This window comes from Nothobranchius furzeri, chromosome 13, assembly GCF_043380555.1.
Source record: "Nothobranchius furzeri strain GRZ-AD chromosome 13, NfurGRZ-RIMD1, whole genome shotgun sequence".
Taxonomy (NCBI): Eukaryota; Metazoa; Chordata; class Actinopteri; order Cyprinodontiformes; family Nothobranchiidae; genus Nothobranchius; species Nothobranchius furzeri.
The window spans coordinates 23,555,070-23,571,739 of record NC_091753.1 but is presented as its reverse complement, the minus strand read 5'-3'; the positions used below and the strand labels follow the sequence as shown (position 1 = coordinate 23,571,739).

The window sequence follows — 16,670 nt, the reverse complement described above, 5'->3', positions numbered from 1 at the left end:
CCTTAGACCAGAATCTAGACCCACCAGGATCCCTTAGACCAGAATCTAGACCCACCAGGATACTTTAAACCAGAATCTAGACCCACCAGGAGACTTTAAACCAGAATCTAGACCCACCAGGAGAGTTTAGACCAGAATCCACAGGACCATAACTCTCGCCATTATGGCTACTGTCAAAACGAGCACTATTCAGTAGTACCAATATCTGGCTAAGTCTGTAGTTTGTATTTAAATTTTATTTCCTTGATGTTAAAACCTTTAAAATCTCTTGTTCTGGTAAATGCTGGACCCTGTATTGTCTCATCTGATCAGCTGAATGTGTCATTTTGGAGGAAACTAAATTATTACCAAAAAGCCATTGTTAAAATATCCTATATGAAAATAGTAAATGGTGGCAGCTTTACTATGATTCTGGTTTTCATGACAGCTGTTTTTTTGTTCTGTATACTAAACGTGTTTAGTGGCTCTTGTGCACCGGCTCATTTTCATATATTTTGGTGTTCTGTTTAACCAAATCTGTCCTTTGTTTCAGACATGAGCCCACGGTGTGTCGTAAATCATTTTATATCAATAGAACAATTCTTGTCATGTGTCTATGAATGTATGTCTGATCTCAGAGTTATGTGTACTGAAACTCTAATTTCCCTCTGGGATTAATAAAGTATTTTTGAATTTGAACTGAATTGAATTTGAACATGAAGAAGGTGTGTGTGTGTGTGTGTGTGTGTGTGTGTGTGTGTGTGTGTGTGTGTGTGTGTGAGCTCTTATTGTGACTTTGTGCCACAGAGAGCTGTGAACTCCCTCCTGAGTGAATAGATCCTCTGGTGAATATGGCGCAGATATCTGTTAACAGCTCTAACAGCTCATGGCATTGCATTTGAGGGATTAAGAGAGACGAGCAGACACCGTGATTCCACAGAAACATTCAAACCACAAAAGAACAGAATAAAACGAATGGCTGTGTGCAGGAAAAGCAACTTGGAAAAAGCAATTTGGCATATTGCCGTCTGTGCCACTAATGTAATGCTGGAGATGTTGTTGATGGCAGAGGATGTTACACAGAGCCATGTAAGGTGAGGATGAGCTGTGGGGTAATGCACAATAACCCTGAGCATTAACCCCCAGCCCTCCTCTTCCCATTTTAATCCAGCAGATTCCATTATTGTCCCTCGCAGGTCCATTTGCCTGCATAGGAATTTTTTTATTTAGCTGGCGTCTTTTTTATTCCCGCTATCAGAGCTCGTCTAACATGCCCACATCTCCGGTGTTAATCTACTGCTGCTGGGCCTGAAGCACTCTGAATGAAAACACAGCTCTAAAGCTGTCATGTTTAAAAGGCTACTGATTGCACTAAAGAGTGATCATCCTCTCAGATGGGTTTAAAGATTTAATACAAACAGATTAATGCACCAGTAAAGTGATAACGCAGGTTTTTATCGTAATTTAACGTATAAAAGAACAACAAAAGTGGGGCATTCTGCACTTAAAACAATGTGGCATTATACAAAATAGAACCAGGGCGCACGCACGCACGCACACACACACACACACACACACACACACACACACACACACACACACACACACACACACACACACACACACACCCTAAAGTGCTTTACATTAGATGTCCTGTTTTCTCTGTAAAATACCAAACTTTAGGGAAACCATTAATGTTTATCCATCTATGCTTTTTGATGTGTGTGTGTGTGTGTGTGTGTGCGCGCGTTAGAATGGCCTTGTTTGATGTTTGAGGTCAGCCGGTGAACTGGCATAGAAAATAAACGGTTCATTGAATTGAATTGAGGGTGTAAAATCTACCACTGCTCATACTGCTTGATTCAGGGTGTGGGAGGCGTTGTCAATGATCAGTTTAGGGGGCTTCCTCTCCTCTCCAATCTGCTCTTCATACCTGATTTTCTGGAATAATTTGATAGTTTTTGCTCATTGAACTAACTGCTTGTCTCAGTTGGCAGGAGAAGCCCAGGAGCTGTTCTCGGTGCGTCACGGACCTGTTCGATCAGCTCGGATCCTACCAGCTCCTCATATCAGTGAGTAATTTAACATCCTTTAATGATGGAGATCATTGACATATATAGTGGACATTTCATTTCCATAGGCATGAAATTAAGGTTTTGTTTCCATATGGGAGGTTCCCAAAACCGCCATTTTGGCCGTGTCACACGTCTCGTCACACCCAAACAATCCAAAAATGGGAAAAGAGGTGGAGCTGAGGGTCGGGCTGTTACGTTTGGAACAGGATTCAAACAAATGAACCAGAGTAGCTACTAGTTAACTTAGCAGGCTCCGGAGTCTGGAATAGCCAACCCGCATGGGTGACTGGCTCCAGTGCGAGGCTTTAGTCATGCTGGCCGACTGTGGAGATCTAATATGGACTGTGACCGTTAAATTACCAACAGAGCCTCAGATCGCTGTGATCGTAGCCGGTTGTTGTGGCCTTTTACAACCACTCATGTTCCACCTTCTGAGATCATTGGGGCGTTAGCTACGTGCTAACCCGAAGCTAAGGGACTTTTTTTGGGGGTGTTTTTAGCAAGAAAAACGTGGTAGAGCAACAAAAGTGAAGGCAACTCCTTCCTGCTTAGTAACAAAATCATAACTAGGTAAGATGACCAAGGATATCTGGCTTCCTGGTCCACCACGGTCAAAGATGTTTGACCAAGCAGTTAAATGACAGCATCTCCCCCATTCAACCAGCAAAGTAAAGAACAGAAATATAACTTTACTTACTGATTAAAAAGAAGCAGAAGCTGCTTAGATGCTCTGCTTGCCCTCAGTGTCCAAATAATTCCATGATTAACACACACACACACACACACACACACACACACACACACACACAGTCAAAATGGCTGAACATCTATTAACGTGAGGCCCAGGCTGAGGCCTTGCTCTGGAGTCATGTGGATGCTAATTTATTGTTCAGATGTTTAAGCACTTAATTCCACTTTAACAGAAGTGTTAGAAAAAATCCACCCCCCTCAGAGTTGTCATGAGTGTAAACTAGATCTATTAAACCTAAAATGTATTTTTTTTTTTTACCAGGCTTTAAACATGTGAAACTGGCATTGTTAACATGGGAGTCAATGAGGATTTGCTCTCTTCTGTTGCCAGCGCCTAGTGGATGAGGGTGGAACTACAGTTTTTGCCACTTCCGTGGCTTCAGTTTCCTTGCAGAATAATGCGGGACTGATGCAGATCCACTTGGGCCTGTTTCACTCAGAAATATAATTCTGCTAGTTTCTTTAACCAAATTATCTCCCTCCAACAATCTTAAGGATGGGCCCAATTACCGTAATGGTTCTAAAGAGAGTCCTGTCAAATGTTTCTGCTGCGTGTGGTGTGTTAAATGCTCTCTGGCCTACGGAAAGCATGTTGGGACCACTCATACATCAGGGATATTCAGCACATTAGTGAATGTGTTGTGCAGCCAGTTAGAGAGAGAGAGTTGATGGGAGCACACTGCGCAGAGTCTTTGTTGTGTTCATATTTTAGTTTTACATACACATCACACCGAGAGGAGCCAGTTGAGATGGCTCAGGCATCTGGTCAGGATGCATCCTGGACACCTCCCTGGTGAGGTTTTCCAGGCACGTCCAACCAGGAGGGGGCGTAAAGGTAGACCCAGGACACGTTGGAGGGACTATGCCTCTCACCTGGCCAGGGAACACCTTGGGATTACCTCGGAGGAGCTGGCCCAAGTGGCTGGGGAGAGGGAAGTCCGGGCCTCTCGACTTAGGCTGCTGCCCCGACCCGACTCTGGATAAGCGGATGAAAATGGATGGATTCATATTTATATCTTGATTCACCTGTTTTTCACCTTGTCTCATAACACAAACTGTATCCTTCAGAGGTTATCTTATCTTTCCAAACCATATCGTGGAAGACGATCAAGTAATATTAAATGTCTTTCATTATTAATCCTCAGATGTTTCTTTTCAGTGTAATTCCCAAACGTCTCTACTGGAAACCAAACAAACCTTTGGTTAACTTGATTTCAGTGTCCAAGGTCAGCACTTAAAATGGCATTTTTGACGACGCGCTGTCTGCAGTTTGGGGTTGTGGGTATTTAAAATAGTGCTACATCATTTAAATTAAAGAGTGCTTCCTAGTACCTCATCCTAATGTGAAAGTTAATCTGTGATGACTGTTGGCCTGCCCTCATTGGGCAGCGTCGGGCTGATGTGCTGCCAAAGCTCTGCTGGAAGCCTCTTCTCCTTCTTACTGAATCTTAAACTCTTCTAAGATCAAATCTTGCCTTTAAAAGACCTAAAAGTTACAGATAAATATTAGTGCATTAAGTGGACATTAATGTACATTAAGTCTTTCACTGTATTCAGATCTTTATAGGAACCTAAAGCTTTAAATCCTTTGTTGAGCTTTTAGAATCTGTTTTAGAAAAAGTCAAAAAGCCTGAATGTTATTGTTGGTATCAATCAGAACATGGAACAGTATTAGAGTATAATTATGCATTTTATCTGATGGCGTTTGATCAAATTTCTACTATAAAGGTAAGTGGTATCAATTTGTAAAGATGAAGTCGTTTCATTATTGCAATTGAACTTTGCACATTTAACTAATGTGATGAGCTCTGAGGGTCTGAGTTGAAATAATTTAGTTAAAGAGGCTATATGTAACGGGGTTTCCCTAGCGCTTTATGAGCCTGGCGGCCTGCCGGGCTTTGCTTGCCCACCCGCCAGGCTAAGCATCATGCCCCACCCCCCCTCTTCGCCCCTACCGTGTCCGCCGACACGACAACACAAACGGCGCAATGAAACTAGAGCCCTATATCAGCTGATACTGGTGAGAAACAGCAGCGGAACGTGTGCAACCACCCCACCCCTCACGGAAGAGCGCTGCGGGACGGAGCGCGCACCCCCCCCCCCCCCCCCCCCCATGTAAGATTTTTACAGTGAAATAATCACAAAACAGTCTAATGGCTGAAATGAAGGTTTGATTGAAGCAGATTTCATTCTTGGCAAACTGGGGGTTTTATCGGAGGGACAGAGTTACTGTTTACAGTTGGTGAGTCTGCAGAGTCTGCTGATTTAACACTGCAGCTCTGGCATTTAGCATTTGACACTGACAGGCAAAAAGTTTTAGAGTTGTTTAAAGAACTGAAGCAAGTGAACAGGAGCGACCCAGAAGTTATGTCCTGTAACCCTTACCCAGTGTTTCTCCTGGAGAGCCGTGGTGTGCGGTGGAGGGGTGTGTGTACATTCGTGGATCGTTTCACTGCCATAAGAGCGCAGCAGGGGGTAAGAGCACACAGAATGTTTCACTTCTGTGCTTCTCTCGTGAGGGGTGGGGGGTTGATTTTGTAGCTATGGCGCTAGAATTTCAGACGTGAGCCTATATAGGGGAAAACACTGCCTTACCCCTACTTCACACTGGAAGCATCAGCAGAGTGTTTACTCATGAGCTTCGCTGCGTGCCAGTACAGACCAGGAAGATCTCAGCCGTGGGGCAGCTACTTTGCTGTGCTCCTCGCTGGACCCACAAGATCACAAAATCCTTTGAGACTTCAAAGGTCATGGTGCATTTATGCAATCCGCCATTAAACTAAAATGAAGGAAATCATGTTTAAAATTGGTGTTTGATGTGATATGATGTTCCACTCCACTGCCAGCATTAAAGTAATGAAAAACACACCGCAGCACTTCTGGAACGTTGCTGGGAGTAAATAAACCGTTAGGTCACTTGTATTTATGTACTCTTAATAGATATGAAATCTCATCGCTGCAATAGTCTTTTATTTTGAAAAGTATCAGAGGTTTTTACACCTACACTGAAACTGTATGTGATTTCCCTTCTAGCCTGGGTTATGACCCATAACTGGCAACAACCATGAAACTCTGGCAGTAACTTTTGTTTTTTATAAAAATGGACTGCAGTACCCACATTTGACCACAAGATGACAGTCTACATATCACACTTTGAAATTGTGCAAACCAAAGTTCAGTTAGTTTATTTACATTTTTTTTTTCAACAAAAAAGGTGCAAATGGGTAACTAATTACTGGTGGTAAGTTCATACATTTAAATACGGGTTCCTTCTAAATGAGATGGTGATTTAATAATAATACCAATATTAGTAATAGATTAGATTTATGTAGCGCTTTTCCAGCCACCCAAAGAACTTTCTATTATTCATGCACTTGTGCATTCACACACTGATGGTGATGATAAGCCTCTATGTAGCCACAACTGCCCTGGGGCAGTCTGACAGAGGCAATGCTGCCATCAGCCCCTCTTCTTGTTGGATGAAGTGTCTTACTCAAGGATACAACAGCAGAGTACTCTGGCAGGAGCTGTGATCGATCCCGCAATCCTCCCATCTCTAGGCAACCCGCTCTATGCCCGCTCACTGCTGCTCCAATGTTTTTAACTCAATAAATTCAGTTTAAAAGTGAGACTGTGTATTTATGGGACTGTAACTGATAACGCTCTACCTTACCAAATAGCACAAAGTCATTTTAAAGCTCATTATTCTTATTATTGTGTCTGACAAAACATAATCTGTATCAAATAATGTCCTCTTCTTTCAAGGAATATTACCTGCTACTAAAACATTTTTGATTGTGGTCCAATGTTTGAATTTCCCCCCTGCTGGTCAGAAGCTTCAGGTAGATTAAACAAACGTAACTTTTACTAAAAAGATCCGCTTCAAACTGTTTTAAACAGGTAAAATGACAACATATATATTGGTGATTCTATTGTTGAGGCATTGGAAAGTTCAAATGTGACCAGTATAAATGCCATTGTTCCCAGAGTTGAGGCGCCAACGGTTGCATTTTCCCACTGATCTGCTGTTTCATGACTACAGGTGTCATTCACTGATGTAAAAGTTGTTTTGTGGCTTTTTTCACTCCCTGTTTTTGTGAGAAAAACAGCTTTTCGTTGTCCGTCTATGTTCCGGTCTTTTGACAGATTTCAGCAGCACACAATGGCAGCATTTAAAAAGAGCTGGAAGTGGATGAAAGCAAACCACAGTAATAAGAAGCAGCAGATAGCTCGACACATGAGGGGAGTAATTCTCTCAGCAGAAAATAAATATGAAATGCACTACTGCGGGAAAGGACTCTGATTTCTATCTGCGAGGGCACAAACAGTGTTGCACTGTGGTGAGACATTAAAAGGCCAATTGTCTGCTATGGGAGACTGGGAGTGGGTGGACTTAAAGAGCCTGGAAAAAGTGTTGATTTTAATGAGCATTGTTCCTCTTCTCTAATATGAAGATGGAAGTGATGGTTGGTCCAGAGAACACATCTCCACATCCCCTCTGCTTAGGTTTCCACTTTCTCTGGGAGTTGATAAAGGTTTTGCCTGACTATGTATCAAAGCTTTACAGGTGTTTATGCCTCTTTTTAAACTCAGGTCAGCATATATTCACAGTGGAGTCATACTGCAGATCATTTGTTCTTTTCAAAGTAATCCTCTGAATTTTAACATCTGCGTTGTTTTATTTACAGACAGAGAAACGAATTGATCCCCATCTACAGTCTACCAAAACACATGAAACAAACTAGTTAAACATCTTCCATAATTGTTTCATATTTAACACAAACCAGATATTTGTTTAATGCTTAATATTATTGAACAAACAGAACAGACACAAAGATGGTTCCAGTAATATAATATTTAGGGATAAAGCACATACACCCATCGATCTCTCGACTTTGCAGTTCTGCACATTTCAGCTATATCATGCGAAATTTCTTGTAAACTTGACCTTTGAACCCATCTGCACCTGGAGATTTGTCCTCTTCTGTTGCAGAGTTGACTGATGCTACTATATCTGTTGGAATTGGCTTTGCTAGGTATGCAGCCTCTCATGATCCAGTCTGATAGAAGTAAATGAGTGGTGTAAAAATAATGTCAAGTAAAGGAGAGTGACTTAAAAGGGTGTGACAGGTCTGACTCCATGACCACAGAGACCAAGCTTTCTGACACTGGGCAGCACATTTGGCTTCAGGAGGTCTCCACTGTCTGGAGACTTCATTGAACCCTGCTTTAGATGCAGCAAAGCAGGTCCATAACAAAACCGAGGGTCCCTTGTTTTCTATGTGGAGCCTAATTCACGCCCATCTACTTCCAGACCATGGGTCCCCGGAAGAACGAAAAAATGAATGCTGGTCTGGGGCTAAAAAAAGGCTATTTTCTAATTCTGCTTGTTATGTTCCATAGATTTCACATATGATGTCTGTGAATTTTAAAGAAGCGTTTTGACACCAAAAACATGCTTATTTTGGAACGGGGGTAACTCTATTTTAGGTTTTGTGTGAAAATAAGTCCAGGACTACAAATACGCTTCACGAAAGTGACGTCATGAATCCAGACACAGAGAAACACAGGGGAAAATGGCTGTAAGTTCTGCAAACTTCTCATCTTTCCTTCAGGAGGAAAGAACCACCATAAATCTGGCCATGTGGTAAGTAGCAGCTATGCTAGGAGAGAGGAGATTCTGTGGTGACGTCATATATGTATCGTGCCAATGTCTGATTTACAGTCATGCTAATTACGAACTTTTAAAAGCTGATAAATCTCAAAGTACGCGATTGGCATAGTTGAAACACCTATTATTATTTTTCATGCAAATTGCAGTACAACCTATGTGCAAAGCCGGTTAGAAAATAGCCCGTTTAGCCCCGTTGACTTGCATTCCCTTTTTTGTTCTTCGGGGACTTATGAGCCAACCGGAAAGGGAGGAGGCTTAAGCCGGGCGTACACTGTGCGACTTTTTCACTTTTTTGAGCCGATTTTCCACTCGTGTGAGAATCCACGAGATCGGGGCGAGTTTTGCTCCGAGCGTCGTGTAGTGTACAGGGGGTTACGAGAGGCGATTAACACCTCGTGACCAGCTACCTATCAGCAATCGTGAGCTCGCACGGACTTCTGGCGTGTTTAATATTTTGCTCGTCCCTCGTGAGGGTATCGCACTGTTGAAGCGGCGCTGCGAGCAGCTGCGACCCAATAAGTATCAGAACCGCTCACGGCGCATGCGCAATCCTGCATCAACACCGCTCGCTCGCTATTTCCCTAATAACACACGTTGTTCGTTTTAATTTCTACGCGTTTTTTTACTCACAAAGATTGTCAAGAAAGCGTGTTTGTCGTGTTCATGTCAAATTAAACTGATCACAAAACACAGATTTACTTTATTTCGTTTTCCTCATCCAACCCCCATAAATCCCTGTGTGTACTGCAGCACTCCCGGAGGACAACAGGCAAAACAAAAAAGTCTGACGTGTTGAGTAAAAACTGCTATTTTTAGCATATTTTTAGGTCCGACGTGTTGCTACCAGACGTACAGTGTGAGCAGTCAGGTCGCATCCGAAAACTGGGTCGTACAGTGTGAGCACATGACTCGTGAGATCTGCCCTTCGAGGAAGTCGTACAGTTTGAGCTGAAGCTGAGTGCTACGAGTGAAAAAGTCGCACAGTGTCCGCCCGGCTTTAGGCTCCCTATAGTAGATCCAGTGTTCCTAGAGCTGATGTGATTTGCCAACAAGTTCCACTTTTGGCTCACCAGTCCAAAGGACAGTCTGACTGTGGGTGAAATCCACTCTCTTTTTATATTTTTACTGTCAGTAGTTGAGCCCTTCTGAGTCTTTTTCACTAGAGACCATTTTGGTTTAAAATATGATGGATGATGGGATCAGAAAGTGTTGGATTGGTTTTTAGATTGTGTTTATTTACTCATACTAAAGCCATGCAGGTTAACATCAGACAGCTATAATCTATTAGAAGAAATGAAGCATTGTTTCATTGAGCTGTAAGGGAACCAACTAATTTGTCTGTGTCTGCATATGCACCTATTCTCATTTAAACACACTGTTCAAATGAAAGTAATCATCAGTTATGAGGTTTTCACCCAGAAAGTTTATTTTAGTAAATGTGCCATTTTACGAAGTCCCTGAGAAGAATATTTATGTTAGAGCTCAATAACTGGACTGGGAAAGAAGTCTGATGACAGGACATGAAAGAAGAATGAAGACTTTTGGGAGTGTTAAGAGCTGGTAGAGGCAGCCACTGTTGCTCTCACGCCATGCCACAGGAACTCGAGCTGATTACTGTCAAGCCTCAAATTACAGTCCTCTAAAGGGTAACATCTTCCTCTGCCTAAGACCCCAGTCTCCTGATCCTCAGCCCAAACTTCAGGACTTGGACAAATAGGCAAACATTGGAGTGCTCCACTTAATGCAATGTTCTCTCTGTTTCTCTTGTTTTTATGCAGTGTTCTGACCCCAAAAGGCCAAAACAAAAAAGATGGATGACTCATGCATGCTTTTGTAGATCAGCAACATTGTTTTTATTTATTTATTTATTTAATTTTAAAGAGGCCAAGGCTTTTTCAGTTCAGACCATTTTGCTACCAATAGTAACCACATGTCAACAGTAGTAAGAATGTATTATTTTCTAGCTTGGAGCTTGGCTTCCTGTTTATTTTGCAAGTGGGCACTGCGTGTTTATTAAAGACTAACTATGTTGTGTGCTGATCTTTCTGACTTTGATTAACCTCATGCTTGAACTCGTTCCCAGGTCCTCTGAAGATGGACAGTTTTGCTGAGAAGAGGCCCTTGCTGGGGGTCTGCAAGAGTGCAGGGTCCTCTGGGTGAGTTAATGCATCAGAGTAAAGCTGGCCATACTTCCTCTCTCATCTTGATTTGTTTAATGGCCTTTACAGTAAAACACACTTATCTTATACCACAATCTTTATTTCATTCCTTCTTTTTCCCTGTGAGTCAATGTCTCTTGTGGTTTCACTTAATGAAAAGAGCATCTGAAAACTCAGTGTAGATGTTTATAGTTGTAGGGTTTGATAAATTGAGTGCTTTAAAAGCTCAATATATATTACCTCTACTTATGACCAATAAGCTGTGATACTCTAGCTAAATATACATTATCAACTCTGCTTGGTCTTTACTGTGTTTATCAGAAGATTCTAGGATTCTTTCTTTATTAAGTAATTATACACACTTCGTTTTGATTCAGAAAAGAGTCAGGTTTATAAAAGTAAGAATTTATTTTACAAACAATTAAAACATGACAAGTTAACTAAGCATTTACTGTGATGGATGGAACTAAAGTTGATGTATGAACCTATGTGTGAATGCAGTGTTAGTCAGAACTTCCCTATCTAGGAGAGCGGAGTTCTGGATGTAAAAGAATTTGGTTTGCGTTAAGCATTTAAGGTGGTTGTTATCAAAACACATCAGACACAATCTGTCATGTCTACATACCCACTCGAAGACCCTCGTGATAGATCCGGAATGTCAAAGTGTTCGGACTTCCAGGCACCGAGGTCCATAGAAGAAACTGCGGCCCCACTAAACCGGTCTTAGGGTTGTCTCCAAGTCACAACAGACGGATGGAACCGCGCGTCTGGGACTCTTAAAGAGTCTAAACAATATCAGCTTGTTCTGCAGGAACTGTTGCTGTGTCAGCTTCGCAGATGCATAAAGATTTTGACAACGTGTCAAAAGCTGTGATGGTTAAAGAGGTTTTGCTTCAGGTGGCCGGTCTGAAGCTGTCTCTAGAACCGCTGAGTCACCCAGAGTGATCCAGTTTTAATGTTCTCATGTTATGATTTGCGTAGCCAACCAAAGGTTGACAGGTTTGAGAAATGTTACCAAGAAACTCTGAAACACGCCCTCTTTGATATGGAGGCTCTGACTGGGGTAAAATACTATCAATGTGTCAGAGTTTAACTTAACCTTACTTGTTCTTGTGTGAATGCAAATGGTGATGGCCTTGTCATATTAACATGCTGAACTGTATTTCAATCACTGTAATCATAACATTCATTTCAAACTTCATTCATTGAGCACAGATTAATGAAACATTTCATTATATTATAATTTTTATAAGTAGCAATAAATAAATGTTTATTTAATGATTATCTAGCTTATAAGTTGTAGAAGTTCATATTGATTTAGGGAATCCGGGCTTCGAGTGTTCCTTATACGGAGGCATGAAGAGTCCTGAAAGATTGGACCTTGAGGAGAGAATGTTATTGTTGACACTTCGTTATCTGTGTTCAGAGCTGCAGGCTCTGAGCTCCAGCTGGTGGCATGAAGGCAGGCTGTTTTAAAGGGAACACATGCAGTCCCGTGTCTCCTTTTTGACCAGATGTTGAATGGTCAACTGTACCTTAAAACTGACCATTGCTGGACGTTACATAACCCCCCTTTGCAAGGGCACGGGGTCCTGGTGGAAACCACTGACCGTTGAACAGTCCCAGAGGCCCTAAGGACTCAGTCGAGGAAGCACAGGTTAGTTCCCAGGCAAAGGCCTCAGGACTGAGGAAAGCAAACCCCCACACCTGAGAAAAGTCAATGCAGCCCTCAAACTTAAAAGGGTAAATCCACTTATCACAATCCTCAGGAAGAAAGCAGACAAGCAGGGACCGGACCAGGCCCCAGGCGAACCGTAGAACTCCAGCAACCACGGCAGGACGACGACCACAGGCAAAACCCAGGAGAGGAGCACACATGCAGGGCACTTGAATGTAGACACACATAGATTGCATCTGATGTAAAATAACAAATAAAAATAAACCTAGCACTATATGTACAGTACCTACAGTATATGTGCTATGTGAAGCAAATTTAGTGAACCCTTTATGTGCTATGTGAAGCTAACTATGTGAACGGAGTTCAGGTGAAAGAAATGAATGCAGGAAACTATGCATACTGGAAAAGTGTTGCAAAAAGAACAAATTAACATAACCCTATAATATATTTAAGGGAAAATCAATGCTTTGGAGCAAAAACTTTATCAAAACAGAAGGGTGAAATAATCTTTAGCCCATAACTGGTAAAAATCTAAATCAAATGGATTATAATAGAAATGACAAAAAGAAATCAGCTGTAACGAAATAATGCAGAAATGTATATCTGTGAATATACCTTTAAAATAATCAATAATATAATTATTAGTAATATAAAGAAGAAGAAACATTAAAATGTAAATCAGTTAAGTTAGTAATCAAACCTATATGTGAATATACCACAGTAGGTATCAGAGATTAGTAGATAAACAAAGTATAAAATGGACTCAAATCAGTCCCAAAATGTTTAAAAATTGCAAAAATGATCAAAATCACTAGGAATTGAAAAATAGATAATTGAATTTGGAGCAAACACAACAGTTAGTGGAGTAACTCACCATCATCTGGTATGAACTCAGTCATATAACCATAGAACACCCACAGCATAACCACAACAGTCAACCAAGTCTGTATGTTACGTTTAGACATGAATTCAAACCACGCACATACATACACACAACAGAACTTGTGAGATTTGAAACAGAGAACAGAGTGAGAGCGGACAGAAAATTCACTCACCTTTTGAGTCGATTCGATTTTGGTCATCAGAGTTATGGGTTGTAATGTCATTCAAATTAGCGCAACCCTTGTGCAATTTGATCTGGTTCCTGTGGACCCACTTATATGCGGGATCTTTGTTTCCTTCGGTGATCTTGAGCTGATACACGACCGGAGAGAGTTTTTCAGTTATCAGATATAGACCTGACCACTTCGGCAAAAGTTTCTTAGCCCATTTACCAGAGGTGACTTTCTTGTGACCGGAATTAGGAGCAACGATGTAGAACCAGGCCTCATCACCCACATTGAGTTCAGAATGTGAGGCCTTCTGATCATAATAAGCCTTCCTGCCCTCAGCTGATTTCTCCAGATTTGTCTGTGTAAAAGAAAACACTGCAGGCAGATGGTTCTTCAGGTCCTGCAAATACTGCTCGTTAGTGTAAGCCGGAGCGGCACTGGACTGAACTGACTGATACAGCAGGTGAATTTGCAGGGTCATCATCATTTCATTAGCACACGCCATTGCAGGGTCAATTTTAACACAAATCTTTAGTGTGGACAGGCAGTAGTTAGTCATCAATAGATCTGGGCTCTCTCGGAGCGTGATGCCCGAAGAGGGCCCAGGTTCATACGGTCGCGTTAGAGGAGGCTGTGGAGGAAGTTTAGCTGTGTTGGGCATCAGACAGACACACACAACTAGCAAAATATACTTTGTCAGTCCTGAAGACTGAAACAAAGAACGTTTTAGACTGTAGACTGGCGCAGGCGCGGCCTTACGAGGGTCCGATGCAGGTGTGCGCTCTGGAGGACCCTCGGTCGACGTGCAGGTGCAGTCAGAGAGATCAGGGTCAGCCAGTACAGGGCGACAGTCAACCCCCCCCTTTGGTAGGTGAGTCACCAACCTCAGGGCTAGAGGTCACCAGCGTGAGCTGTAGTGGAGCAAGGTCAGTGATGCCGTCAGCCCCCCCTTCGGCAGGTGGTGTCCCCACCGCAAGGTGCTGGACTTCAGCCGGAGTCTCAGGTGGCGTGCCACAGCAACTGTCAACCTCCTCTGGAGCAGGTGGTTTTCCCACCCCCGGGTGAAGTGATCCTGCTGCAGTGACAACGCAGACTCTGTGGGTGTCACCGACCTTGGAGGCTGTGGACAGACTGGTCACTCTGACGGCGTCATTGTAGTTAACAACACCTAAAGAGGGAATGACATGAACACGAAAGAGAACACAGAGCTCAGGAACGGTGTCAAGCTCGACAGATGAAGGCATATGAGCTGTCGGATCAGAAAGGTACAGTATCATCCTGCTGATAGCAGGGTCCTGGAACTGGAGACTGACAGGGTCGTTTTCAGAAAAGACAGGTGGAACAGACACAAAACCATCAGATGGTCGAGGGGTGGACACGTTAGCGGCCTGAACTCGAGTCACGACATGCACGCGGATGGGTCTGACTGAGAAGACACATCGTCAGGTAGCCACAAGGGGTTGAAGGACCATGGGGTACCAACAGCTGCACCTTGTTTGGCAAGAGAGCCTGCAAGATCGTTCAGATCCTTATCAGTTCCAGGTGCACAAGAATGACCTTTGACCTTACGCCAATAGATCCGCATGTCATGTGATGTCGCTAGGGCATCACAAGCCATGAAAAGGTCTTGATGTTGAACGGGCTTCCGGTTAGAGGTTAAGAACTCGTTACTTTTCCAAGAAGGTAGATGACAAGTGAAACTGAGATGCGTGCTGCGTATTTCCGTGTCGAAGCTCTGAAGAGCAAGCAGCCATGACGCAATGCGTGCATTGGTCACCACACCATCTGTGATGTGTTGACTGTTAAGGAAGGTCACTAGCTGATATAGAGTTTCAATGATGATTTTCTGCCCACCGATGTAGCTGGAAAAATGTACCCTAACCCTTCAGGTCATCCATGGCCTGTTGCTGCTGCCCAGTCCACTCGAAAGGCACATCCTTTTTCAGATGGGCAGTCAGAGGTCTCGCCACCTCAGCGAAGTTTTCTACGAACTGGCGAGAGTAGTTGCACACACCTGGAAAACTCCGAAGTTCAGACATTCGTAGGAGGTTTGATGGTGGCCACTTCTTGAATTCTGCTATATTGAGGCTGCACTCCCTGCGGTCCCACAGGGAGGCCAACAAACTGAACCTTTGACCTGCACCACTGACCTTTGGCGAGAGAAGTCTTTGCACCAGCAGCTGCGAGCTGACCCATGACGTGGTCCAGCTCGAACAGGTGGTCATCCAAGGTACGCTGACGAACAGTGTTTTTGACCAGATGTTGAATGGTCAACTGTACCTAAAAACTGACCATTGCTGGACATTACATAGTGTTTCCATGTATAAAAAATGTCTGATAAATGCATGATATTTCCTTTAAAGATACTGAGAAAGGGTCAAGGATGACTATAATGACCCCGTTTCCTCTGAGTGGGTCAGTGTGGGTGCTGACCATCAACATATATATACTGGACAATTCCTGTCCATAGGCTCATAAGTTTTTATTCTGAAATGGGAGGTAGCTACCACCGCCATTTTGATTGTGTCACACGTCTTGTCACGCCCAGAAAATTCCATAAAAGGGAAAAGAGGTTGAGCTGAGGGTGGGGCTGTAAGGTTGGGATCAAATTACGACGGCTGGCATCAAATGACGACACCTGTCGAACTGAAGTGATGTAGCTACAAGCTAACCCAAAGCTAACGGAGGTAGCTACCTAGCTACAACCGGAGCTAATTATGCACAACACCTTCCCCTCAGAGTTGTCATGAGTGTAAACTACTAGATCTATTAAACCTAAAACATGTTTTGGAACCAGCCTGTAAACATGTTTATTTCTGCTTTGAAATTGGTATTTTTAACATGGGAGTCGATGAGGATTTGCTCACTTCTGACACCAGCCCCCAGCGGATGAGGGTGGAACTGCAATTGTTGTCACTTCCTGTTTTGCTTCATGTTCAGTCCCGAATTATGGGGGCTTGGTGCTGATGCTATTTTTGGCCGTTTTTATTGTGAAAGTACAACTGTCCCTTATTGAGCCATTCCTGGGCTTTTTTCACCAGCTTTCGTTTTGAACCAAACAGCTCATGAAATCTGTGTCTCTTTGGATATTCTCCCTAAATGATCAAAAACCTCCACAGCTTTTGGAACGGTGCTGTAACTCGTTCTCATTAGCCACAATAATTAGCTGTATTTTTGAAGGTGACTGGAGCTCTTAATTATCTTCACATCATTATATTTTCCTCAAGATTAAGATCAAATTAGAACTATACTTGTGTTTTCTTTGTCTGTGTTGAAATGTTTGTTCAGTTGATTTTGGTTCTA

General features: G+C 42.8%; 1 protein-coding gene across 7 annotated transcripts in view; it reads left to right on the top strand.

The window, feature by feature from the left end:
- The window catches only part of bcas3 (BCAS3 microtubule associated cell migration factor), a 458,753-nt gene that overhangs the window by 11,221 nt on the left and 430,862 nt on the right, over window positions 1–16,670 (top strand). For 6 of the 7 annotated variants that reach the window (XM_015952051.3, XM_054743434.2, XM_054743435.2 and 3 more), the window contains exons 6-7: window positions 1,970–2,051; window positions 10,562–10,634. In XM_015952051.3, coding sequence (XP_015807537.3) covers window positions 1,970–2,051; window positions 10,562–10,634 — 155 coding nt within the window. Of the gene's footprint in view, window positions 1–1,969; window positions 2,052–10,561; window positions 10,635–15,501; window positions 15,598–16,670 lie in introns of those variants that run through there. The other variant, XM_070543406.1, reaches the window with a different exon arrangement.